The sequence below is a fragment of the Pempheris klunzingeri genome, chromosome 12, assembly GCF_042242105.1.
Source record: "Pempheris klunzingeri isolate RE-2024b chromosome 12, fPemKlu1.hap1, whole genome shotgun sequence".
NCBI lineage: Eukaryota > Metazoa > Chordata > Actinopteri > Acropomatiformes > Pempheridae > Pempheris > Pempheris klunzingeri.
The window spans coordinates 11,165,820-11,186,091 of NC_092023.1; the positions used below are offsets into that span (position 1 = coordinate 11,165,820).

At 39.0% G+C, this 20,272-nt stretch overlaps 1 protein-coding gene across 1 annotated transcript in view; it reads left to right on the forward strand.

Moving 5' to 3' along the window:
* Nucleotides 1–1,939: 1,939 nt before the first annotated feature.
* anapc1 (anaphase promoting complex subunit 1) overlaps nucleotides 1,940–20,272 on the forward strand; it is a 50,742-nt gene continuing 32,409 nt past the window's right edge. Inside the window, exons 1-24 of the mRNA XM_070840936.1 lie at nucleotides 1,940–2,094; nucleotides 2,906–3,145; nucleotides 3,510–3,674; nucleotides 4,046–4,088; nucleotides 4,200–4,297; nucleotides 4,938–5,020; nucleotides 5,377–5,450; nucleotides 5,590–5,735; nucleotides 5,821–5,978; nucleotides 6,794–6,925; nucleotides 7,267–7,485; nucleotides 8,023–8,115; nucleotides 8,411–8,501; nucleotides 9,010–9,075; nucleotides 9,232–9,369; nucleotides 9,778–9,921; nucleotides 12,332–12,392; nucleotides 14,433–14,488; nucleotides 14,774–14,905; nucleotides 15,039–15,113; nucleotides 16,336–16,458; nucleotides 16,988–17,157; nucleotides 18,904–18,995; nucleotides 19,384–19,532. Coding sequence (XP_070697037.1) covers nucleotides 2,930–3,145; nucleotides 3,510–3,674; nucleotides 4,046–4,088; nucleotides 4,200–4,297; nucleotides 4,938–5,020; nucleotides 5,377–5,450; nucleotides 5,590–5,735; nucleotides 5,821–5,978; nucleotides 6,794–6,925; nucleotides 7,267–7,485; nucleotides 8,023–8,115; nucleotides 8,411–8,501; nucleotides 9,010–9,075; nucleotides 9,232–9,369; nucleotides 9,778–9,921; nucleotides 12,332–12,392; nucleotides 14,433–14,488; nucleotides 14,774–14,905; nucleotides 15,039–15,113; nucleotides 16,336–16,458; nucleotides 16,988–17,157; nucleotides 18,904–18,995; nucleotides 19,384–19,532 — 2,724 coding nt within the window. The 5' untranslated portion in view covers nucleotides 1,940–2,094; nucleotides 2,906–2,929. The remainder of the gene's footprint in view (nucleotides 2,095–2,905; nucleotides 3,146–3,509; nucleotides 3,675–4,045; nucleotides 4,089–4,199; nucleotides 4,298–4,937; nucleotides 5,021–5,376; nucleotides 5,451–5,589; nucleotides 5,736–5,820; nucleotides 5,979–6,793; nucleotides 6,926–7,266; nucleotides 7,486–8,022; nucleotides 8,116–8,410; nucleotides 8,502–9,009; nucleotides 9,076–9,231; nucleotides 9,370–9,777; nucleotides 9,922–12,331; nucleotides 12,393–14,432; nucleotides 14,489–14,773; nucleotides 14,906–15,038; nucleotides 15,114–16,335; nucleotides 16,459–16,987; nucleotides 17,158–18,903; nucleotides 18,996–19,383; nucleotides 19,533–20,272) is intronic.

Genomic DNA, 20,272 nt, shown 5'->3' on the forward strand with positions numbered 1-20,272 from the left:
AGACTCCTCATTTTCCACTCAGGTATAATTTTTCATGACCACCTTTTGCTGAATTTGATTTCTTAGATGCAGAAGGAGTTACATGATACAGGACAGCATGCAGTCTGCAAATTTGTCTATCAACAACATGAACAATATTTATTTTTATTTATTTCACCTTTATTTAAACAGGGAAGGCCATTGAGAGCACGCTCTCTTTTCCAAGAGCACTCTGATTGTACTAGATATACAACAACAAAAACATGAGAAAATTAGAAAGTCCCAGTATACAGCAAACAATAAGGACATCAGCATGTGTTCAAAGCAAACAAGTGTGTTGACACTGCTCCATGTCGGTCAACACAGATTATTTACCAGATGTTCCTGTTGAACAACAACAATATTTTGGAGAACCCTTTTTTGCATAGACTAAATATACATATTAAGTAATTAGAGGACATGTAAATGTATTTCCGATCAACTGTTTTACATACAAATTACAGCAATGACCTAGATAGCACACTATTTTTTGATATGCAAATGAAGAATTTCATGCAAGTAAAAAAGAAGTAAAACAAAATAAAAAAACATTATCTATTATAAAAATAGAATGTAAAATAGTCAAGTAATAGTCAAGTAAGACTGTGAATCTTGGTGTGACTTTAAACAGATGCTGGTAATTACCCACCACTTCCTCATTTAAATATCAGCCTATTTATTCTTAATAGGGGTGACAGTGATCCTCTCTGCAACATGTATTAATATCCTCCACATTTAACCATGTTATAAGGCCTGAAAGTCAAGTGAACTTCACTATTTGAAACATGTGTTGTCTTTGTACTCAGACCTCATGTCAGGGGGCACATCATTTGATAGTTTGATTTCATTTCTCAGTATAATTAACTATAATATAGTAATATCACATATAGTACACATATATAATATCATACAATGCAATAATTCTAAATTAGACTAATTTTACATACTTACTCAGTAGTAGTCCACACAAAATCTAATGTTTGGAAAAAATGTATATATTTACCAGATCAGTAGGTTAACAGCACATTTATTAATGCCACAGGTACCTTTACTTCTTTAGGCTCGAGGTACTACATCAACTAATAGACAAGCTGCTGTACCTGATGCTGATCCTGACCTCTGACCTTTGCCCTCTCTGGAGGAAGGCAAGATGACATGTGAATCTTTGTGGTGGATTGCAAAAGTGAAATCTTTCTAGGAAGTCTTTTCAACTCATAAATAAACAGGATACACAATATAACAAGTATAAGATGAGATAGAATTATATTTATCCTGAAGGAATTGTTGTGCAGCAGTTTCAGTATATAGTAGCAAGAATGCAAATCTATAGATCATCTTTTTCATATAAAGTGGTCTCAAAGGAGCCATAGCCAGAATATAAACATGGATTTCACTGCCTCTCATACAAACACCCACGAATGCACACACACTTTACCCACAAATACCCTCATCTAACCCGACCTAATTTAATATCTAATCTCTATCGTGTCATACATACTGCAACTGCTTTAGCTTTTGTTTGTATGTCTGTCCATTATGTTTCTTTTCTTTTCTTTTAAGTCGTTGATTTGTTTTTGTCACATTATAAGAAGCAGAATCCATGATTTTTTAAAGGCCAACATTTTAGAAATAGAATAAAAAAAGAAGAAAGAAAGCTTATCATTTCTTTTTAAAGTATTTGGTTGGTCAAGAAATAAAATGTGAGTGCAGCTTTCCTGACACATCCCTTGTAGTCCAATCCTCTTCCTCACCACCTGGCTGATGATGAGGATGAAGAAGTAAAGATGGAGTGATTCAGGAGCTTCCGGATGAAGCTGCGCTGATGGAGGCGACCAATCAGCTCCGTCCTACCGTCGTCCTCGCTGCTGATTGGCTGACTCCAGGAGGAAGAGGATTGTCGGGACAGCAAAGATGTCCGCGCTCATTTGAAAACCTGCTGTTGCCAAATACACAGTTTGGCACCGGACCCGAGTGGTTTTAATGTCTGTACTGGTGGCGACGTTGTGTCCAAGCAAGACTCACACAAAGGAAAGACGAGGACTCCGCGACAAGAGCCAGACTATTCCTTATTACCAGGTTAGCGGCTAAACGTCACACTGGAAACTCTAAGCTAGCTGAAGCTAGCATTAGCTTGCATGCTAATCGAGCCAGTGAAAGCAAAGATACTCTACTGGTGTTGTGCTTTGTAGCCGGCATTTAAAAAACAGCTAACTCAACGTGTTTACATAAATCACTTTCAGCGTCATATTAGCTGTCAGGTAGTGAATTTTGTTTTAGGGTAATGTTTGAGTTGAAAACTTCGAGCTAGCTGCTATCATGTATCGTCTGTCACCTCTCAAAACAGTAACAAGTATATTGAAATGTGTCATTTGCTGATTTGTTTGTACTGTAACGTGGTTTCAAACAATATTGTGAGAAGATATTAGGGTTGAAATTAACATAAGGACTGTTCAGTCCTAGCCAGCTAACTTGGTGATATGGGAATGACGAAATATAAATATAAAATTATTCACACAGCACTAATAGCTACATGTTGAAATAAATAAGAACTAAATTAATGTTTATTTTGAAGGGGGCCATCTTACCAAATTTGACAAACGTTGTCTTAACAAGTCCTCTGAATTTTTAGCCACAGGTTTACAATGCAATTTAATATTTTGCTATGATTTTGGTAAAAATAGAAACGTGGCTCTCATGAGTTCGTTATTCAGTCTTGTCTTGGATTCCCACATTCCACGCAGTAAAAGTAGTTTATTGCTTTGAACATTTTTATGACACTTAGTATATATAAGGCTCTAGATTTCTTTTATAGAAAGTCCTCCCAGTGAAACAGTATGTTTTGTGATCAAAACAATTTTCTTTCATCCTCATCCCATGTTGTTCTCAGAAATAATGCTGATATCTGGAACTCATGTCGGAAGTCGTGTATGAAGAGACAGCCACGATGATCGCAGCAGGGGAATTGCAGTCGTTTGTCCCGTTTGGCCGCGAGCACTGCAGGAACCATCCAAATGCCTTCAACCTGCAGCTCAGAGAGCTCCAGCCCGCCTCCGAGCTCTGGTCATCAGACGGCGCCGCCGGACTGGTGGGGTCCCTGCAAGAAGTCAGTCTGCAGGAGAGAAGCAGGGTGAGATTACGTGGCATTACATGCTTTTTACACAGTGGTAGTAATATTTCAACTATACAAGCACTTCAGTTTATCAAACATCAAAGAAGATAAAAGCAACGGTAGTGCATAAGGAGAAAATGGGAAATACAAGAAAAGAAAGTAAGGATATCAGGTGTGTTATTGCTTTTATCTTTGTGTCCACTAGTAACTAGTATTTAACATGCTCACTGCAACAGATAGTACTAACACGTTTGTAAGAGTAGTGTTGCACCACTTTGTTACCCATGAAAGTGATACTTGTACATGACTTGTCACTCAGTACAGTTTGCATTTTTGAGTCAGTCCTTGTTGTATTGACTAATGAATATGTTTTGTTGGGCAGGAATGCTGGCAGCTGAGGAAGGGCTGCATGGGGGTCAGAGAGGAGGATGTGGAGTTTGAAGAGGAGCTCTACACAGCAGGAACGGTGGTTGTTTGGAGCCAGGGCAGCCGGACACAAGCCTCCAATGTGTACAAGGCCTTCACTGTCGACAGCCCAGTGCAGCAGGTCGGTTTACTGAATGCTGTTTTTAGGCTGTTAGCTACTGTGGTGCTATTTTTCTGCCTGAGGGCAGATGTGAGAGACCATATTGGTGCTCTGCTTGCTTTACTGTAAGTATTTGTTGTGGGGGGTTGAAAAATGTATATGGTAATTAAGTAGTCACTTATGTTTCATTCATCTTATTGGCTTAGAAAAAATTAAAAGTACAAGTTAGGGATTGTTTTTTGTCCTGATATGGCTTTTTGTATGGATGCACAAATGTTTTTAAAACACTTTTCTAAGCACAGTGGAAATTCATGGTGATTGTCAGGATTTATAATTTTTGTCTTTCAAGCAAAACATTTCTAGGAGTTGACACCATCTTTTTTTGTCTTCAGGCCTTATGGTGCAACTTTGCTGTTCCTCAGAACAAGAAAGATGGTACTGTATCATTAAAACCCTTTTGTTGAAAGGTCTTGCTTCAAATTATCTTTTCATTTGCACTGTAGTAGTTCATAAAGAAGATTCACTATCTTTAATGCTGTTTTGCAGAGGAGGAAGTGGAGCAGACAGTGTGTATTGTCCAGAGTAGCTGTGTCAACGTTCACACTGTGACTGGGAAGGATTTCATCTCACCACTACCCTTCCAGGTGAGGGGGAGAGAGACACTGATATGGAAACATCAGTGCTAGTGTTCAAACACTCATGCACACTGACTTTTACATTCCACTAAAAAGTCCCAAGATGTTTGTATATAAATTCTGGATGCTCCTTATGTTAATGTACTTGAATGTGAGCTGCAAGCGATAGTCAGAGTGGTGATATTTCCCCAGCGCTGAACCGTTGTTTGGCAACCAATAATATAGGCTTTATTGTGAGTTTACCACTTTACTGTTTTGATTCTCCCTCACCTCTTTCACAGTGTCGTTTTTGGCTGCATAATGCAGCTGGTTTCCATTGTGGGCCGCCTGCCCAGAACTAAGCAGCAGCCAGACACAGGTAGTGACAAGCTGGTGAATGTAGAGGAGCATTTAGCAGCTAAAGAGCAGATATTTCCTTCAGAAGTAGGTAGAGAGCAAAAATAGAACTAAAAGAGAGTGAATATTGGCTTACATTTGCCAGGTGGCCAGAAACACGACACAATATATTGACAAATAGGTGACTTTATGTCAGTATTGTCTTCACAACTTATTTCCTCATTAAAGGTGAATACTCTTGTCATTGTTACACAACATGTGTCGTAATATGTTGAAAGTGTCTCCCCTGTCTATCTCATCATGTCTCCTCTAGGTCTCAAATGTCTGGGCGACCAAGTTTGGACTTTTGTTAGAACGAAAAAACACAGCGACTGACGCTCAACTCAGCCCCCCCGGGTACATACTCTGACACTGACACTGATACTAATACTACACGCTCACACACATACACACACAAGTTCATGGCAAAGAGCAACAGCCTGGTACACTTAAAAATCCATGGAAAAAGCATAGAGTGATGTGCTCATGGACATCAAAGATTAAAACCTGAACAAATGTGTCTATATTAAAAACGCTCACGTACACGCAAACACACGCAAACACACACACACACACACACACACACACACACACACACACACACACACACACACACACACACACACACACACACACACACACACACACATACATATACACACACACACAAATCATTATCATTTGGCATGTAAATGAGTTCTTTATCTCTACAGGGAACCTCTGCCAACAGTGTTCAGCATGTTGCATCCTCTAGACGAGATCGCGCCAATAGTGTGTAAACCTGCAGGTACGACACACACACACACACACACACACACACACACACAATATAACACACTCTTTTCCTATCTCTCTGTCTTTCTCTCTCTCTCTGAACGAGCCTTTTTTTTTTTTACCTAATTCTTTGTCTGTCTGTGTGTTTCTAGGTCTGTTTGAAGGCTCACGTGTGCAGTATGCGTCTGATGCCACCACGAAGATAGTGTTCAGCTGCTGTCAGCCCTCTGTAGTTGTCTCCTATGACACCATACAGGGAATACACTCCGTCTGGGCCCTGCGCAAGGTCACACATGATGTGAGTGATCGAACAGACATACACAAAAGCACACAAGCACACACCGTCAACCTGTCCCTAACTTCGAGCTGCTTACCTCCATCAGGAGCGTTCTACTGTCCTGCGATGTACAGCAGATCCAGTTGGCACTCCGGTGGGTCTGATGGCATCGGGCTTCCTGACCTCTCACCTCCGTAATATCTCCCGTCTGGACTCCCCTGGTGGCAGTGGGACAACAGGGCTCGGTCCTGGAACTGGAACAAGGTAACAGAAGTGAACTTAAAGGGTTGTTTGCACATAGAGCGGCAACAGTGAGTTGATCAATTAGCTGATTGACAGAAAATGAGTCAGCAACTATTCTGACAATTGATTAATTGTTTTAGTTATTTTAAAACATTCTCTATTTTCAGCTTCTCTAAACTTTCTGCTCTCATCATATATTCTGTCATAGAATAATAAACGTATTATCTTTGGGTTATTTGACTGTTGGATGAATAGAGCAAATAATTTGATGAAATGACCTTCGGCTGCAAAAAAATTATAATCTGTATTTTTCACTTTTTTCTGATGTAGACCACTAGATAAGATAAGACCTTTATTTGTCACATACACAGTTATACACAGTATAATGCACAGTGAAATTAATGTAATTATCAATAATAAAAGTAATTCCTAGTTGCATATTTGTATGTTTGTTTATAGGTAAGAAAATTTAAAGTCATTGGCTTTGGTCCCACGGAAGGGGCTCAATCAATCACGTGTTGACATTTTATGTCTGGGAAAAATCAAAAGCAAAACATACATGAAGACGAAAGAGACACAAAATAAAGAATTACATAGTCAATCCTGTCACAGATTTATCACTGACATAAACAAATAACATAGATATATATAGATAAATAAATCAAATATTATAATAAATAAAAATACAGACAAATAAACAGTAAAACTGACTAAATCAACCGCAGAAAAGAAAGAAGAATGAGCAGAAATGTTTCCTATGACATCAGTTGATCCTTGAAAGCCTCTCTGGTCCAAAGTCTCTATTGTCTAACCCCTCTATTGTTTTCTTCTCCCAGCTGTGCTGTTGGTACCAGCTCTCCTCTTCACTACAGCGCTCTACACACCCACCAGAGCAGGCTCATGACGTCCTCACCAGGATTACACTCCCGTGTTCATTCACCAAGTATATCCAACATGGCCGCCCTCAGGTGAGTAGAGGCACTAGATGTTTTTCTAAAAAAAAAGCATGGAGACAAGATTAGCTTGTCGCCTACACTTTAGCTATTGCCCACTGAGTTTACAAGACAAGATTTTAACTAAAGTCAGAGTTATTTTTATAAGGAAAGTGTCCAGTCTGAGCACATTTGAATTTGCATCCTCTGAACTGGCAAGAAAAGCTTCCTTCCTTGTGGTCATGCATGTGCTTCGTTGTGTGGTAGAGCACAGGATACAATCCAATCGGAAACCAGTTCATCAAAACACTTCTCCACAGTACGATTAGTAGTCACAAACTTAGTTTTGATTTCTTTTCCTCTGGTTTTTATTCCAGCCGCGCCCACTCTCCAGGCATGGCGGCTCCATCCTTTTCAGGTGCGGCTCGTTTCAACACGTCTCTCCACAGCCCGTCCCCCAGGGGCCACCATGGCTTGTTACCCTCCCTCAACAGCACGGTCAACGAGACGATGCTGCTGCTGGAGATGGAGCCCATCGTACCCGACCTCTGCATGGAGCAGCTGTGGAGTGAGACGGTTACAGCTGGCTGTCACAGGTGATTACACGACTGAGCCCTACTGAAAACAGATGCAGAGTCTGTAAAGCCACATGATTCATTTACATTAATGACTGACAATTATTGAGAACGGACAATTGATAGCTTTATTTTGATTTGATTGGAGCTTCTTCTAATTGATGTCCTTTTATAGTGGCGAATTCAGTATCGTAAGGCTAATTAGCTTTCTATTTTATTTTAGCACCTGAACTTTAGGACACACAGCTTGTCAGATTTACTAGTAAATACAAGGAAATGTATTGGCTATTGTCCCATTGTTGTATGATTTATGTTGATCTGTCAGTGTCATCAAAAAGAGAGCATCGTACCAAGAAGAATCGTAAAGAAAGAATCCTCTTGCTAAATAATTGATCTAAGCAAATTTCTAAATCACATATAAACTTGAGGCTTCTCACAGTGATGGTAAATGTGGCATTTTTGAAGGTACATTTTTATTGTGTTGTCTATTTTTTGTTGCTGTTCTTGTTTGGTATCTGCTGTCGTATCTCATGAATCTTCACCATTTTTTGTTCACAGGGAGAGCAGCCAGGCGTCCAAAGTATTCTTGACCTCTGACCTCTGTGAGAACCGCTACCTCTGTTTCCTGGTGGAGTCTCACCAACAGCTCAGGTCAACAAATGTACACAATAAATATTTGATACAGACTACACAAGCATGCACATACTCAATATACATAATATAAAGTATTTGCATGCTCAAATGTCTCAAATGATCTAACTCGAGGCCTTACAGAGCAATATGACAGTTACCAAACAGTTCGTATGGAGACATCGACACCAGCCGATTCAGTAGTTTAAATGTCTCTATCTCTCTGTTACTTTTTCTGTCTCTTCATCATCATTATCTTCACCTGGTTTTGTGATCTCTATAAACAAATTAACATATTTCTTCATTGTTTCCACAGATGTGTGAAGTTCATTGAGAGCAACGATACGTCTCAGCTCATCTTTGCCTCTGTCACGACTATCCCTGCCAAAGATGCAGAGCCTCTGCAGGTAGATTTTAATATCTCTTTACAGACTGCTTGATGAATAGCAAGTACATTGTTTTGATCATTATCAGATCAGAAAAAAACAATATCATCAGTACATGAACTGTAAAGAAAAAAACAGGAATACAAGATAGTATTATTTTTGCATTTCTCAGTTAATATATGTAACATTTTCAAGAAGATTTAGTCCAGACTGTTTTTAACCTTGACTGCTGAGCACATTTCTGACTAAAGCACCTTCAGACTAATCACAGATATCAAACATACGCAAACCATATATATTATAAACTGCTGTTCCTCTAATTAATTAAATTAATCTGCATTTATTTTGATAAATGACTAATTATGCATTCATTCAAAAAAAAGCCCATCATATGTAACATAATGGGAATTTTTCCTCAATTTTCTGACGTTTTATAGACCAAATAAATTATAAAACAATATAGGAATAGAGAAAATGATTGTTTTAAAGATTTAACATGCTTCTGACAGTAAAACTTTCTCGTCCTCAGAATATAGATGCCATGCTGGTTCTTGAGGCCTGCGGCAGTCTGGTTCTCTACACAGGAATCACCAGAGTAAGGACAATTCAAATCATCAAGACTTGTCTGATTAGTTCATCACAGTAGTGTGATACACAGCATACTGTAGAGAACAATTAACAGACATTTCTGGTTATTGAAGTGAACCCTGTGTGATAAAGACATGAAACTCCTGTTTTGGTGTTCCTTTAGGTCAGTAAGGTGTTTGTCCCCGGCCTCCTGTCGCCCACCTTCAGCCTGACCAACCACCTCTCTCATATCAGCACACCAGCGGACAACGTTAGCACACCGGCTAATGCTGGCAGTAGGCACCTCCAAAGACTGGACGAGGTACTGCCACATGTTGAAAACATATTGCTATTTATGCATTGATAGTTTAAATAGTTTGACTTTTGTGTCTTACTTTAATTTACCTTCATGCATTCTTCCTTGCCTCATTTAATATCAGCTTTCCGCCTTGCTTCCTTTCAATCTCGTACCATTGAGAGACAATTTCTGCAGAGCAAGATAATCTGTCACAGTAAACCTGGAGGCTGATTAGTTTTCCTGTTTAATAATTATTTCAGTTTGCTGCTTCAAATAATCAGAAAATTATCTCTCAAAAACATTACACCCATATGTTTTTTTTTTTTATTATTTATGACCTTTTACATTCTGTCACCTCATCTTGTCTTCTGTTTTTCCCCTTCTCTCTCTACCTTTGCTTCACCTCTCTCTAATTTTCTGTCTCTCCTCCAGGCCATCATGCCTTCACCGGTGTCAGAGTCGAGGGGTCCAAACATTAAACACCATGAAGGTTCATTTTTGGAAGATTACACTTTCCAACAAGCCACGCCATACATTCACGCCTTGCGGGACCCTGTCTGCAACCGGGTCACTCTGGTATGTGTGTGTGTGTGTGCTTTCAAAAAGGCAACAAATAGAGGTCATAAGGAGTGGTCTGATGTGTAGCTGGTTTATATTACACCAACTCTGACTGTTTTTTCAACATATCAAGATCAAGTGCATTTACCAAGACAAAGTGACTCCTCACTGGGCTGAGATTAGTTGTTTCATGTGATTTCTTTACGACACTACTGGAAGATCAGGACGGCTTTTCTAGAAACATTGTCAGATTTGTCACACTCCAAAATAATATCCAGAATAACTTTGAGGCAAAATGTATGGCTTGTTTCAGTATTGGAAGTTTGGGAGTTTTCAAGTGACGTCATCATGTCTTAGGACTTCACAGAATTGTAAAGTCATCAGGGATGTTTTCCAAACTTGAACCAAGTTTGACTTTGAGAAGCTTCTGTTCTGGTGGAATGCGGCTGAATGGTAACTTGTGTTTGTCCGTCTATGCAGTGGGTAGGGTAGGGAGAGTAGAGGTACATTTAAGGCAAATTCAGACTGACTGAAGCTGCAGTAATGACCACAGAAAACAACTCTGTGCTGTTTTCAGTCAGTGATGTGTGTGATTCAGATCCATTAATATTTGTGAATGGGAGCCACAAAGCAGCGAGTATTTCTGTGTGTGTTTCTGCCTCCTGGGTCAGTCCTGTCAGAAGTGGTCTCTTCAGCCGTGGGACTGACACACACGCACACACACACACACACACACACACACACACACACACACACACACACACACACACACACAAGGAATGTCACTGTTTTTTTCTCTCGCACACGTTAACAGAAACCACCCCGTATAAAAGTGCAAAACAGTGTCTGCAGGCTGCTGCTTTCCTGACACATTGCCTTACTTCATTGATCTTCCCTTTGGCTCTGTGATGTGACAAACTCAAGACTAATTGTTTGCTAATGCAGCTCTGTGGATGTTCAAAGCAACAGCTGCTCTCTTGATGTTGTCAGGTCGGCGTTTTCTTTTTTTCAACATTATTTTTTGGCAGAATAATGCAAGAATGTAGAAAAATGGAACCACATAGATGCCAAGTCAGCTTGCCCATCCCTCCCTACCAAAAATCCCATGAATATGATTTTATTGAGTAATACTGACTACCAATACACAGTGCTTCCCATTCTACTTCTTCAGGATTACACTCAAGGTCTTCCTTCTATTTGCATTTCACTCTAACACTTTCTATCCTATGATACGGAAGTATAAGATGTAAACTCTCCTACTTCCTGTTCCATCTTTAAACAGATTTGCTAAAGTTTTGATACCTTTTGTTAATCATAGTTTTGTGAAAGGGCTTTAGGTAAAGAGGGATTTATGTGAAATGTAGATTTGTTATAAAAAGATTGAATTCATTGCGTTGACAGTTTATTTTCAGTTCAGCAGTGGACCAAACCTGCTTGAGAAAATGTGACATTAAAGTAACAAGATGTTACGTTCAATTTTTTTCTAGCACAACTATTCAAAATAATTGAAATAATCTACTTTGATAATGTATGCAAATGGCCGTGTTAAAAATTTATGGTTTTCTAGTTGCCATCTTACATTAATTTTATTCTTAAAACCTGGATACTTCAAATGTCATAACGAAAGGACACTAAATACAAAGAAAGATGAAAAAGCTTTTCGGTAAACCACATAAATACAGGAACATAACTTCCATAACGAGTGGTTGTGTATCAGTTCACCATGCAATCAGTATATAGACTGTGTCTACGTGGACTGAAAGATTCATGCATGTCGTACTCACGGTGAGAACCCAGTCTATAAACACCTTCTGTGATATCATTAATTGGGAGTGATTGAATTTTAATTAGGGAACAGACAGTAGCAGCAGCGGTTTTCGGCTTTGTGTGATTCATTGCCAGTGTTGCTGTCTGGTGTACTTGGAGATAATGAATCATTGCATACACCAATTAATTTTTCTATTAAGATGGATTTTTGCATCTCTATCAGGGTATTTCCTCGCCTTGTGGTAGACAATAGGCCTTTTTCTTATCGCAGACATCTTGACGTGTCACAGAAGGAAAAGCACAGGTGTAAATAATGAGATAAATAATGGCTGAATTCCATGTAGCTGCTTCAGTTTCAGGGTCTTGGTAATTGTGCATGCTGTCTCATTGTTACGGCTTAGGCTAGGACACTTGAACAGAGCAGAGCCATGATTAATGTTATTAGTCACTCGTGCTTTTCCTACTTTAACAAGTCCGGTGTTTTCTCTGTAAAAACAGATTTATAGTCAGTGTAGTATAGGATTTACTGTAGATAGTTAATTGTCATAGTGCTCACCTCCTCCTTGTTGTAACAAACAAGTGCAGTTGTATTTCACAGAAATGAAATTGAACTGAAAGTGTATAAATTGAATTTGTGCACAATCTCTCTCTGTCTCTGTAGGAACTAAACAGTGGCGTGATGCTGAGGATTTCTATCCCAGAGATTGCTACCTCAGAGCTCGGTGAGACACACATACACTCTTTGTTTGATTGTTGTGCAGTCTGTTTGTAGCACACACACACATATAAGACTAAGACTATGATACATCTAAGACTAGGTTGTTGTTGGTCAGTAAAGCTCTCTATTATTGAAATGTGTACATTTTAAATGAAACCACACACACACACACACACACACACACACAGCTGAGTCAGAGCAGTTAGGTCCTGGAAATTAGGTTTGAGAGCTGCCCTACGTTGTTACACAGTGATGTATAGTCTTGATTTATAGAGGATGCCATTACACCATTCACACTCACTCACACACACTCATCATCCCACTGATAATGATTAAAGCAGACAGAAAAATCAGATGCACAGGAATAAATATTTTCTTGTTTCCACACCTTTTTTTTCAACCTTTCAATCGATTTTTCATCTTAATTATCTGTGGCAAACATGCGTGTTATAATTGGCCTCTAAAGAAACATGCCTTAAATCAACTCTTTATCATCTCCCTGTGGGAATTTGCTGTACTCTTTAGCACATGCGAATAATTAACTGTGAATAACCGCTGGAGGCACAAGAGTGGAAGGCTTATGTGTTGAAAGATTTTCTATTTTAGGTCTGCAAGTAGACCACAAAGATCCATCTCAGCCAATCGGTGGTAGCCTCATACATGTATCTCTTTTATGCAGAGGGTCCATAAGGTTGATGTTAAAGTTGGTCTTCGAGTCAATTCAGTGTGTTCACTCACATTTTAAAGGTCTATTTTGCTGCCAAGCCATTAAACTAGAGCAAACCATATTCTATCCACCACTATCAACCATCACTTTTAACAAAATGTATTTGTCAATCCCGATAAAACAAAATCTATATCTCTCCACTATCTCTCTTTTAACATTATGTTTCCTCTAGATCAGTGTTTCCCAAACCTGCTCCTGGAGGCTCACTGCCCTGCATTTTTTTGTTTCCCATGCTTGCTTATGCAGTTTCCTGTGTTAGGACACAGCTTGATAGTTGAAATTGTTGTAAATGACTTATTAATGCAGAGCCAGGCCAGACAACTCTATTTTTTATGTGTCCTTGGCAAAAAGTAGCTGTTGACCAAGTTCTTAGGAATAATAAACATGTATTACACTGACAATATATTTTATTTTTATTTATTAAAGCAGAGCTCTAATGGTGTTTCTATTCTTTTGTGTTGTTTACAACTAATGGCTCCCTGGGTCTGTTCGCATCTCAACATCTACTCTGACCATGAACCAATAAGTTTCTTAATCTCCTCCTGCTCTTGTTAAAGCTCGCCCTTTCGCTTTGTTCTTAAAAGCCTTCAGCATCACTAAAGAGTGTGCGTGAGACTTTGTCCACCTTGTGTGTGTCTACCTTTATGTCTCCGCCATGCGTTGCTCCCTATTATTTCATAATCGATCGTACAGACAAGACTTTCTCCCTCTAATGAAATGGCATTTATCCACCTCTTCCCTGACCTTTCCCACTCTGGATGTCCAATTAAGATGGCCCAGTGACGTTGATTAGGAATGTGATTAGTCAGAGTTGTTAGGAGACATTAATTACTGTTGTAGTGGTGGTTCTTTTTTAATTTCCTTTTTTTGTTTTCTGATGTTTAGGAGGAGAGGTTGTTAAAATGAATTAATTGTGATTTTTAATGTTATGTGTGTGGCCTCAAGAAATCTTTGAAGCTTAACTCTGTAATGGATATCACAGTCATAGCTGATTTTTAAATGGAATCCCAATGTGTTACTTTTTTTAAAGTACATTTATGTTGATCAGGGCCATCAGTTTGAAACTGGCTGAAGCTGCAATGTTTTCCTGTGATTCTAAGATTATAAATTACAGCTCCAAGTTAATCCCTTTTAAATAAGAATGAGTAACTTGAGACTTTATTTAACAAAATGTTTTTTATAGATTTTTTTTTCCACTTATTAACTCTTGAAAATGAAATGTCCACATCCTTTCTCACTGTCATACCTCTTAAATTTACATCTCGTATTTCTCCATTGTCACCTTTTCTGTGTCTTTTCTCCTCTAATTTATTTCAGTGAGGAAATGTCTTCAGGCAATTCGTTTCATTCTGCCCAAAGAAGCTGCCATGAAGGTTTGTGGAATTGATGATTAAATCTGGAAAACACAACAACAAACACGAACAGTCTACGTGGATATTTCCGTTGACACCTTTGGACAAACCTGTGCTGGCATGCCATGACTTATTGGTCCATCACACCTTGCAAAAGTAGTTATTTTCTAGGCAATGTCCATATATGGAACATGTAACCGTGTGCAAAGAGTTCTTTGCTGGAATAAGATAGTTTTGTGATGATGGAGAAACTCAGTTTACATTTAACCATTAACCTATTGTTAATGTTCACTTATTTTTATGCAGGTTTTGGTGAAGTGGTACAACATCTACAATGCCCCCGGTGGTCCCAGTGCACATGCAGAGTGGAACCTGTTTGTCACCTGTTTCATGACACTGATGGGCTACAACACCGAGCGCCTGATCTGGATGAGAAATGTGAGCCCACTGTAGAAGTGTTTTCTATTCTGCACCTGTAAAACCTTTTTTTCTTTTTTTTTAATTTTATAACTGTGATGGCTTATTCACATGTCTTGACCTTGCTCTCTGCCCTCCCCCTCTCTTTACCCAGCTACATTTTGAAGTGCCTCTCTCTCCAGTGATTGCAGCCAAGAAGGCTCGTCCCTCTGACGGAGGCTCTGATGAGGTGTGTGACCAATTTATGAGCCGTTGTGATGTCTGCAGCACAAAGAGCACATTGCTGTCTTTGATGTCTAATTCAGATAACTTGCTTGAATCAAACACAATATCCAGGGAATGCTTTATTGCTAGAGAGTATCAAAGCAAGATAAATACTCTAAATTGACAACACCACATTGAAAGGTAAAGCTTTTGGACTATTTAGATTATAGCACTGATTTCCAGACCCTTATTTCTACATTATCTGAACTAAAATATATCTAGATGATTATAATTCATATGTAATATAATAGTTTTCTTACAGCATGAAGGTAAAGTTAATAGTGATTGAAATGTACTTTATCTGTGAAGCTTTATCGCTTAGCTACTTTATTGCTGCTAGTATATGTTGCTAGGGTTTGAAGAAATATTAATGCCAGCAATACATTTTGTGGTTCTAGCAGTTCCCTAAGTTAGAAAGAGAACCTGAAACATTTAATATGACTATGCAATTAAACATATAAAATCTGTATAGACACTGAACATGGCAGGGCTTTCCTTGTGGCATGGAAAGCCAGTCAGAAAGGTCATTTAGCTTTTGTAATTTCCTGCGGGGGTGGAAAAGAAATTTGTCACCCTAACATTTTTGGACACAGGTTTTGTCTGCCGTGTTGGGCTTTCCCTATTTAACCCAGGGGACAGTGTCAATGTGTGTCTAAAATAAGCATGCAACCTAATGGAGAAAATAACCTGTAGTCTGTCCCACAGTCCTAAACACACACACAGACACACACAGTTAGAAAATACACAGAAAATCTGTGTTTGTGTGGGTCCTCATCAGAGCAAAACAAGACTGTCAAATGTCAATCAGCTAGAGGCTGGGACTGTGTGTGTGTGTCTGTGAGTGAGTGAGACCCGAGGAACTGCATGAGCCAGATTAAACTGAAGCATGCTGTTGTCAGCCTGTGGCCTCAGCCTTGTGTCTTCCAGATGGTTAACCATTCAACCTCATGCTCTCCAGATGTAGTGATGGTTTTGCTGCCTCGATTAATACACAAAATAGACATACTGTGCATTGTAATGCATATATTTAATATGTGTATATATTTCTAATCCATAAACAGCATTCTGAATGCAATGATATGTCTTGATATTTTCTATTCACATGTGGGTATTTGCCCTCCCTCCAAAACACTGACTGGTTACAGAGAACTTACCTTTTTACTGACTTCTGTCTCCTCTCTCTGAAGGACTGGGACTACTTGCTGGGGTCTCATTACCACCATCAGATGAATTCCCAGCCTGTCTGCGGTCCAGTGGACTCCAGTGGCTCCAACAGTACTCTCAACACAGAAACTGAGGGCCTCTCTTCTGTACGTTACTCACTCTGGGCGGATTGATATATTGCATGTTGTTTGATTCAGTTTGTTTGTTTTGCATATTTCTTGTCAGACCATGATGGGTATGATCCACGTTATTTGATAATGCCTGCAAACATTATAACCATGTAAACATTATAACCCTGACGTATTAGACTGCATTAGTTTTATCTTAGATGTAGTTGATAAACTTGCAAATGTATGCTCCAGTAGTGGAAAAATAATGGATAAATGATTGAATATTTAAGTTCTGCCACTCCAAATGGTAAAATCGTTTAAATGCAAACTTGACTACTTGACTGTACTACTGTAAAATATAGACCAAACCTATACATCAAAATAGTTGGTATTTCTTGTAGTTGATTTTGTTTTTTACGCACACGATCAGTTTAGTTATCTACTCCTACATTGTGCAATGACAGTATCTCCCCTGTTATCTCATACTGTCTGAACACAGTTCTTTCCTTTACTGTTTTAACTTATTTTCTCCTTTCTTTTTCCTCACCTTTTTCTTTTGTTTCAGATGTCCTCTCCCTCCAGTCCATCGCTGAAGTTGGACAGTTCAGCTCTGCTCTTCCCTCACATTCCTGCTCTTTTCTACGTTCTCCATCTGCTCTATCAGGAGCTGCAACTGGACGAGCTGCAGAGAGCCAGAGCCTCATCACTGGTCTGCCTGCTGCAACAGCTAGCCAGGTAAGTGTGTGTGTGTGTGTGTGTGTGTGTGTGTGTGTGTGTGTGTGTTGTTTTTATATCTATCAGCTGCTACAATTTTGAATTTGATAGGAAGGTTAAAGTAATGGTGACATAGAACTGAATGAATATGAAACACCAGAGACGGCAAGAACTGTTGCTTTAATACATAAAGGTTACAAAACTGAGAGGAGACTTGTGGCATTTATCACAGTAAACAAACTCTGGTCTACTTTTCACACAAAGACAATCACACTTAATTGTTTTCATTGAAAGCTTGTGTGCAATCAAGGCTCTTCAGTGATGTGTGCTCAGGAATAAACTTCAACAGGTTGTCAAGTGACCGCTGTGATTGGTGGCAATGACAATAATAGAATAGGTGGAGTGGCCGAGTGAAGTGCTCTTCAAAGTAATTGGCCAGTGTCGGTTAGCATGTGGGCTGTTGTGAAATATTTACACTCTTTCTGCTTCATCAGGCTAACTAGTTAAGGCTTAAATCATGATCTCGGTTGTTTTTATTGACCATCATTTGGAAGTGGGAATATTTTTTTAAACATTTATCTCAATAATTTTAGGAAGGAATTGGTTTTAATCCGCTTCACACATCCTGTTTTACCCATCTTAACCGCAGCATTTTACGAAAGGTATTTTTAACATAAATCTCATGTAAGGCGTCAAAACTTGCGGACAAAAGCCAGAAGTATCTCCCACATTGCAGCTAACAGTGCTCCATCCAGACAGGACTGGATTCCACAACAGTAATTGGATGACCTTGCTACCTACACCCTTATCAGATACATGGATTTAGGTCACATTTATGTTCCCACAAGGTGCTGACTTAACACTGCACAGTGTAGATTTTAGATATTACAATTCCATTTGTATAATTGCTGTACCCTTAATACCAGATTTAGATATAAATATAAATATCTAAAACTATGAATAAAAAAAAAAAAGATGTATTAAAAATATTATTACAAATTATTACACAGAGGTAAATTACTGCACCAGGTGAGTCCAGAATAAAAATTAAATACAATATTAAAATTTTTTGGGCTGGAAAAGTTTAAGAAATGGCTCAAATTTTTTTTATTTTCTGTTAGAAACAACCTTATTTGTCTGTGTAATCGGTGGCAATTATATGTAGCAGCTCGCCACCCAGATCAACCGACACCGACAAAGGATGTAGATTAACAAATAATAAACATTTAGATTTACAGGCATACACATGAGTTTGTACTTAAGTTTTACAAAGTTTGATATGCTCATTAACTATTTCCCAGTGTATAGCACACATACACACACAGCTGAAAATTATGCAAGAGATGGGACTCAGTACTGAGATTAAAAACTATCGATTATCTTAAACAGAATGGTAATGACTCATGGCTGTTACTGAATCAGAGTATGTGTTTAATTACTGCTACCAAATAGGTTAAAGGTCACAGAGGCTCTTTGAGAATGTGGAGCCATTTTTAGATTTGATACGATGTCCTGCACCAAAACTGCATCCAGCTGAGCAGAGATAGACACAACAAAAGACCTGGTACAAGCCAGACTTAACCCAGTAATAAAAGATTAGAAACTGTGAACGGAGAAATTCCTTTTCTTAACTAGGTTGGAGTTTAAATGAAAAAAAAATCCAACCTCTGACCGCTCATGCTGTAGATATCTTCAGTATGTGAGGTGTTGCATATATCATTGCCTGACAGGAATGCTGATATGTAATTGTTTTATATTTGCTTGCAGGGACCTCCAATTGGAAGAGTATGTGGATCTGTACTGGAGAGACTATCCTTCATTAATTAGCGGCTTCAATGAGAGCTGCCTCATAGACCAGGGTAAGACCCATTTAATGGTATAAAGTCAGGAAACAGACAAGACATGTTGTAGTGAAATAGAGACAACAAAATACTTCCTGTTAAGGGCTTTGGCTACGTGCCTTTCAGTCGGCACTGGTGAAGTTCCACTTGTAAACACTGGTTATCTTTGTCAAACGTAGTTTTTAGGACACCTCTCAAAAAAATTATGAAACAAAAGTGCTTCACTGCACAGGAACTTGCATCACTGTTGGAATGTACAGTGTTTCTGTTATTTTGTCCACCTCTGTCTATAGTTAGTTTTCAACTCGTGTCACCGGCCTCCTCTCCTCTCCTCTCCTCTCCTCTCCTCTCCTCTCCTCTCCTCTCCTCTCCTCTCCTCTCCTCTCCTCTCCTCTCCTCTCCTCAGCTGTGTTTGGTCAGATGCAGCGTCCGTCCTTCCTGAGGGAAGAGCCTCCATGTGTACTCAGCTGGCTCAGTAGCTGTCTGAGAGGGGAGGAGATCTCACCTTTCCCCTACCTGCCCAGCATCTGTCAGAGGACCAGGCTGCTGGTGCTGGTATGACCAAAGCTTTTATTTGTCTTTATAGTTAAGGGTAGAGGCAGACCGAGAACCCTTGTACAAACGAGTGGGTACACAAAGGCCATAAATGGTACACCTCTTAGATGGCCGGCCTACAGGTAGGTGATTACATTAAAGTCCAAAATCACATGAAGATCCCTAAACTGGGACCTCACATAATATTATATTATTTTATTTTTATTTTTCATGGTACTTCAATTTGACTTTCATAAGAGCAAATTTGAATTGTCAAATATTGTACAATATTTAGAGGGTCCTGGTTAAGTTTAACAATGTGTTTTGTTCTTTACTTTAGAAAGAGTCTGACAGCCTTTTTAAATGAGTTCCTGCAGGCCTTGAAGTCTGTGTGTGTGAGAGAGGCAGTGAGGGTAAAGAGTTCAGCTTTGATTGAGAAGCAGTCTGTAATCTATTTCTGCAGCACGTCTTTTTCTGAACATAAAGAGCAATTATGTCATGGTATGGCTAGAGATGTGTACGTGTGTGTAGTGTTGATGGGTTCCTGGGTTCAATAGTGACTTAAAAAGGAAGAAAGGGCACTTGAAAACAAGACAGCAGTGACGATGACTGTGAGACAGAAAGATCAGCGAAACAGATACAGATATATAAATAGCCATATATTTACGTATAGATAGACCGTACAGATAACAATGTGAAAAGGAAACTTGTGTGTCATATTATCCTATCATCAAAAGTTCTTGAACAGTTAAATATATTAT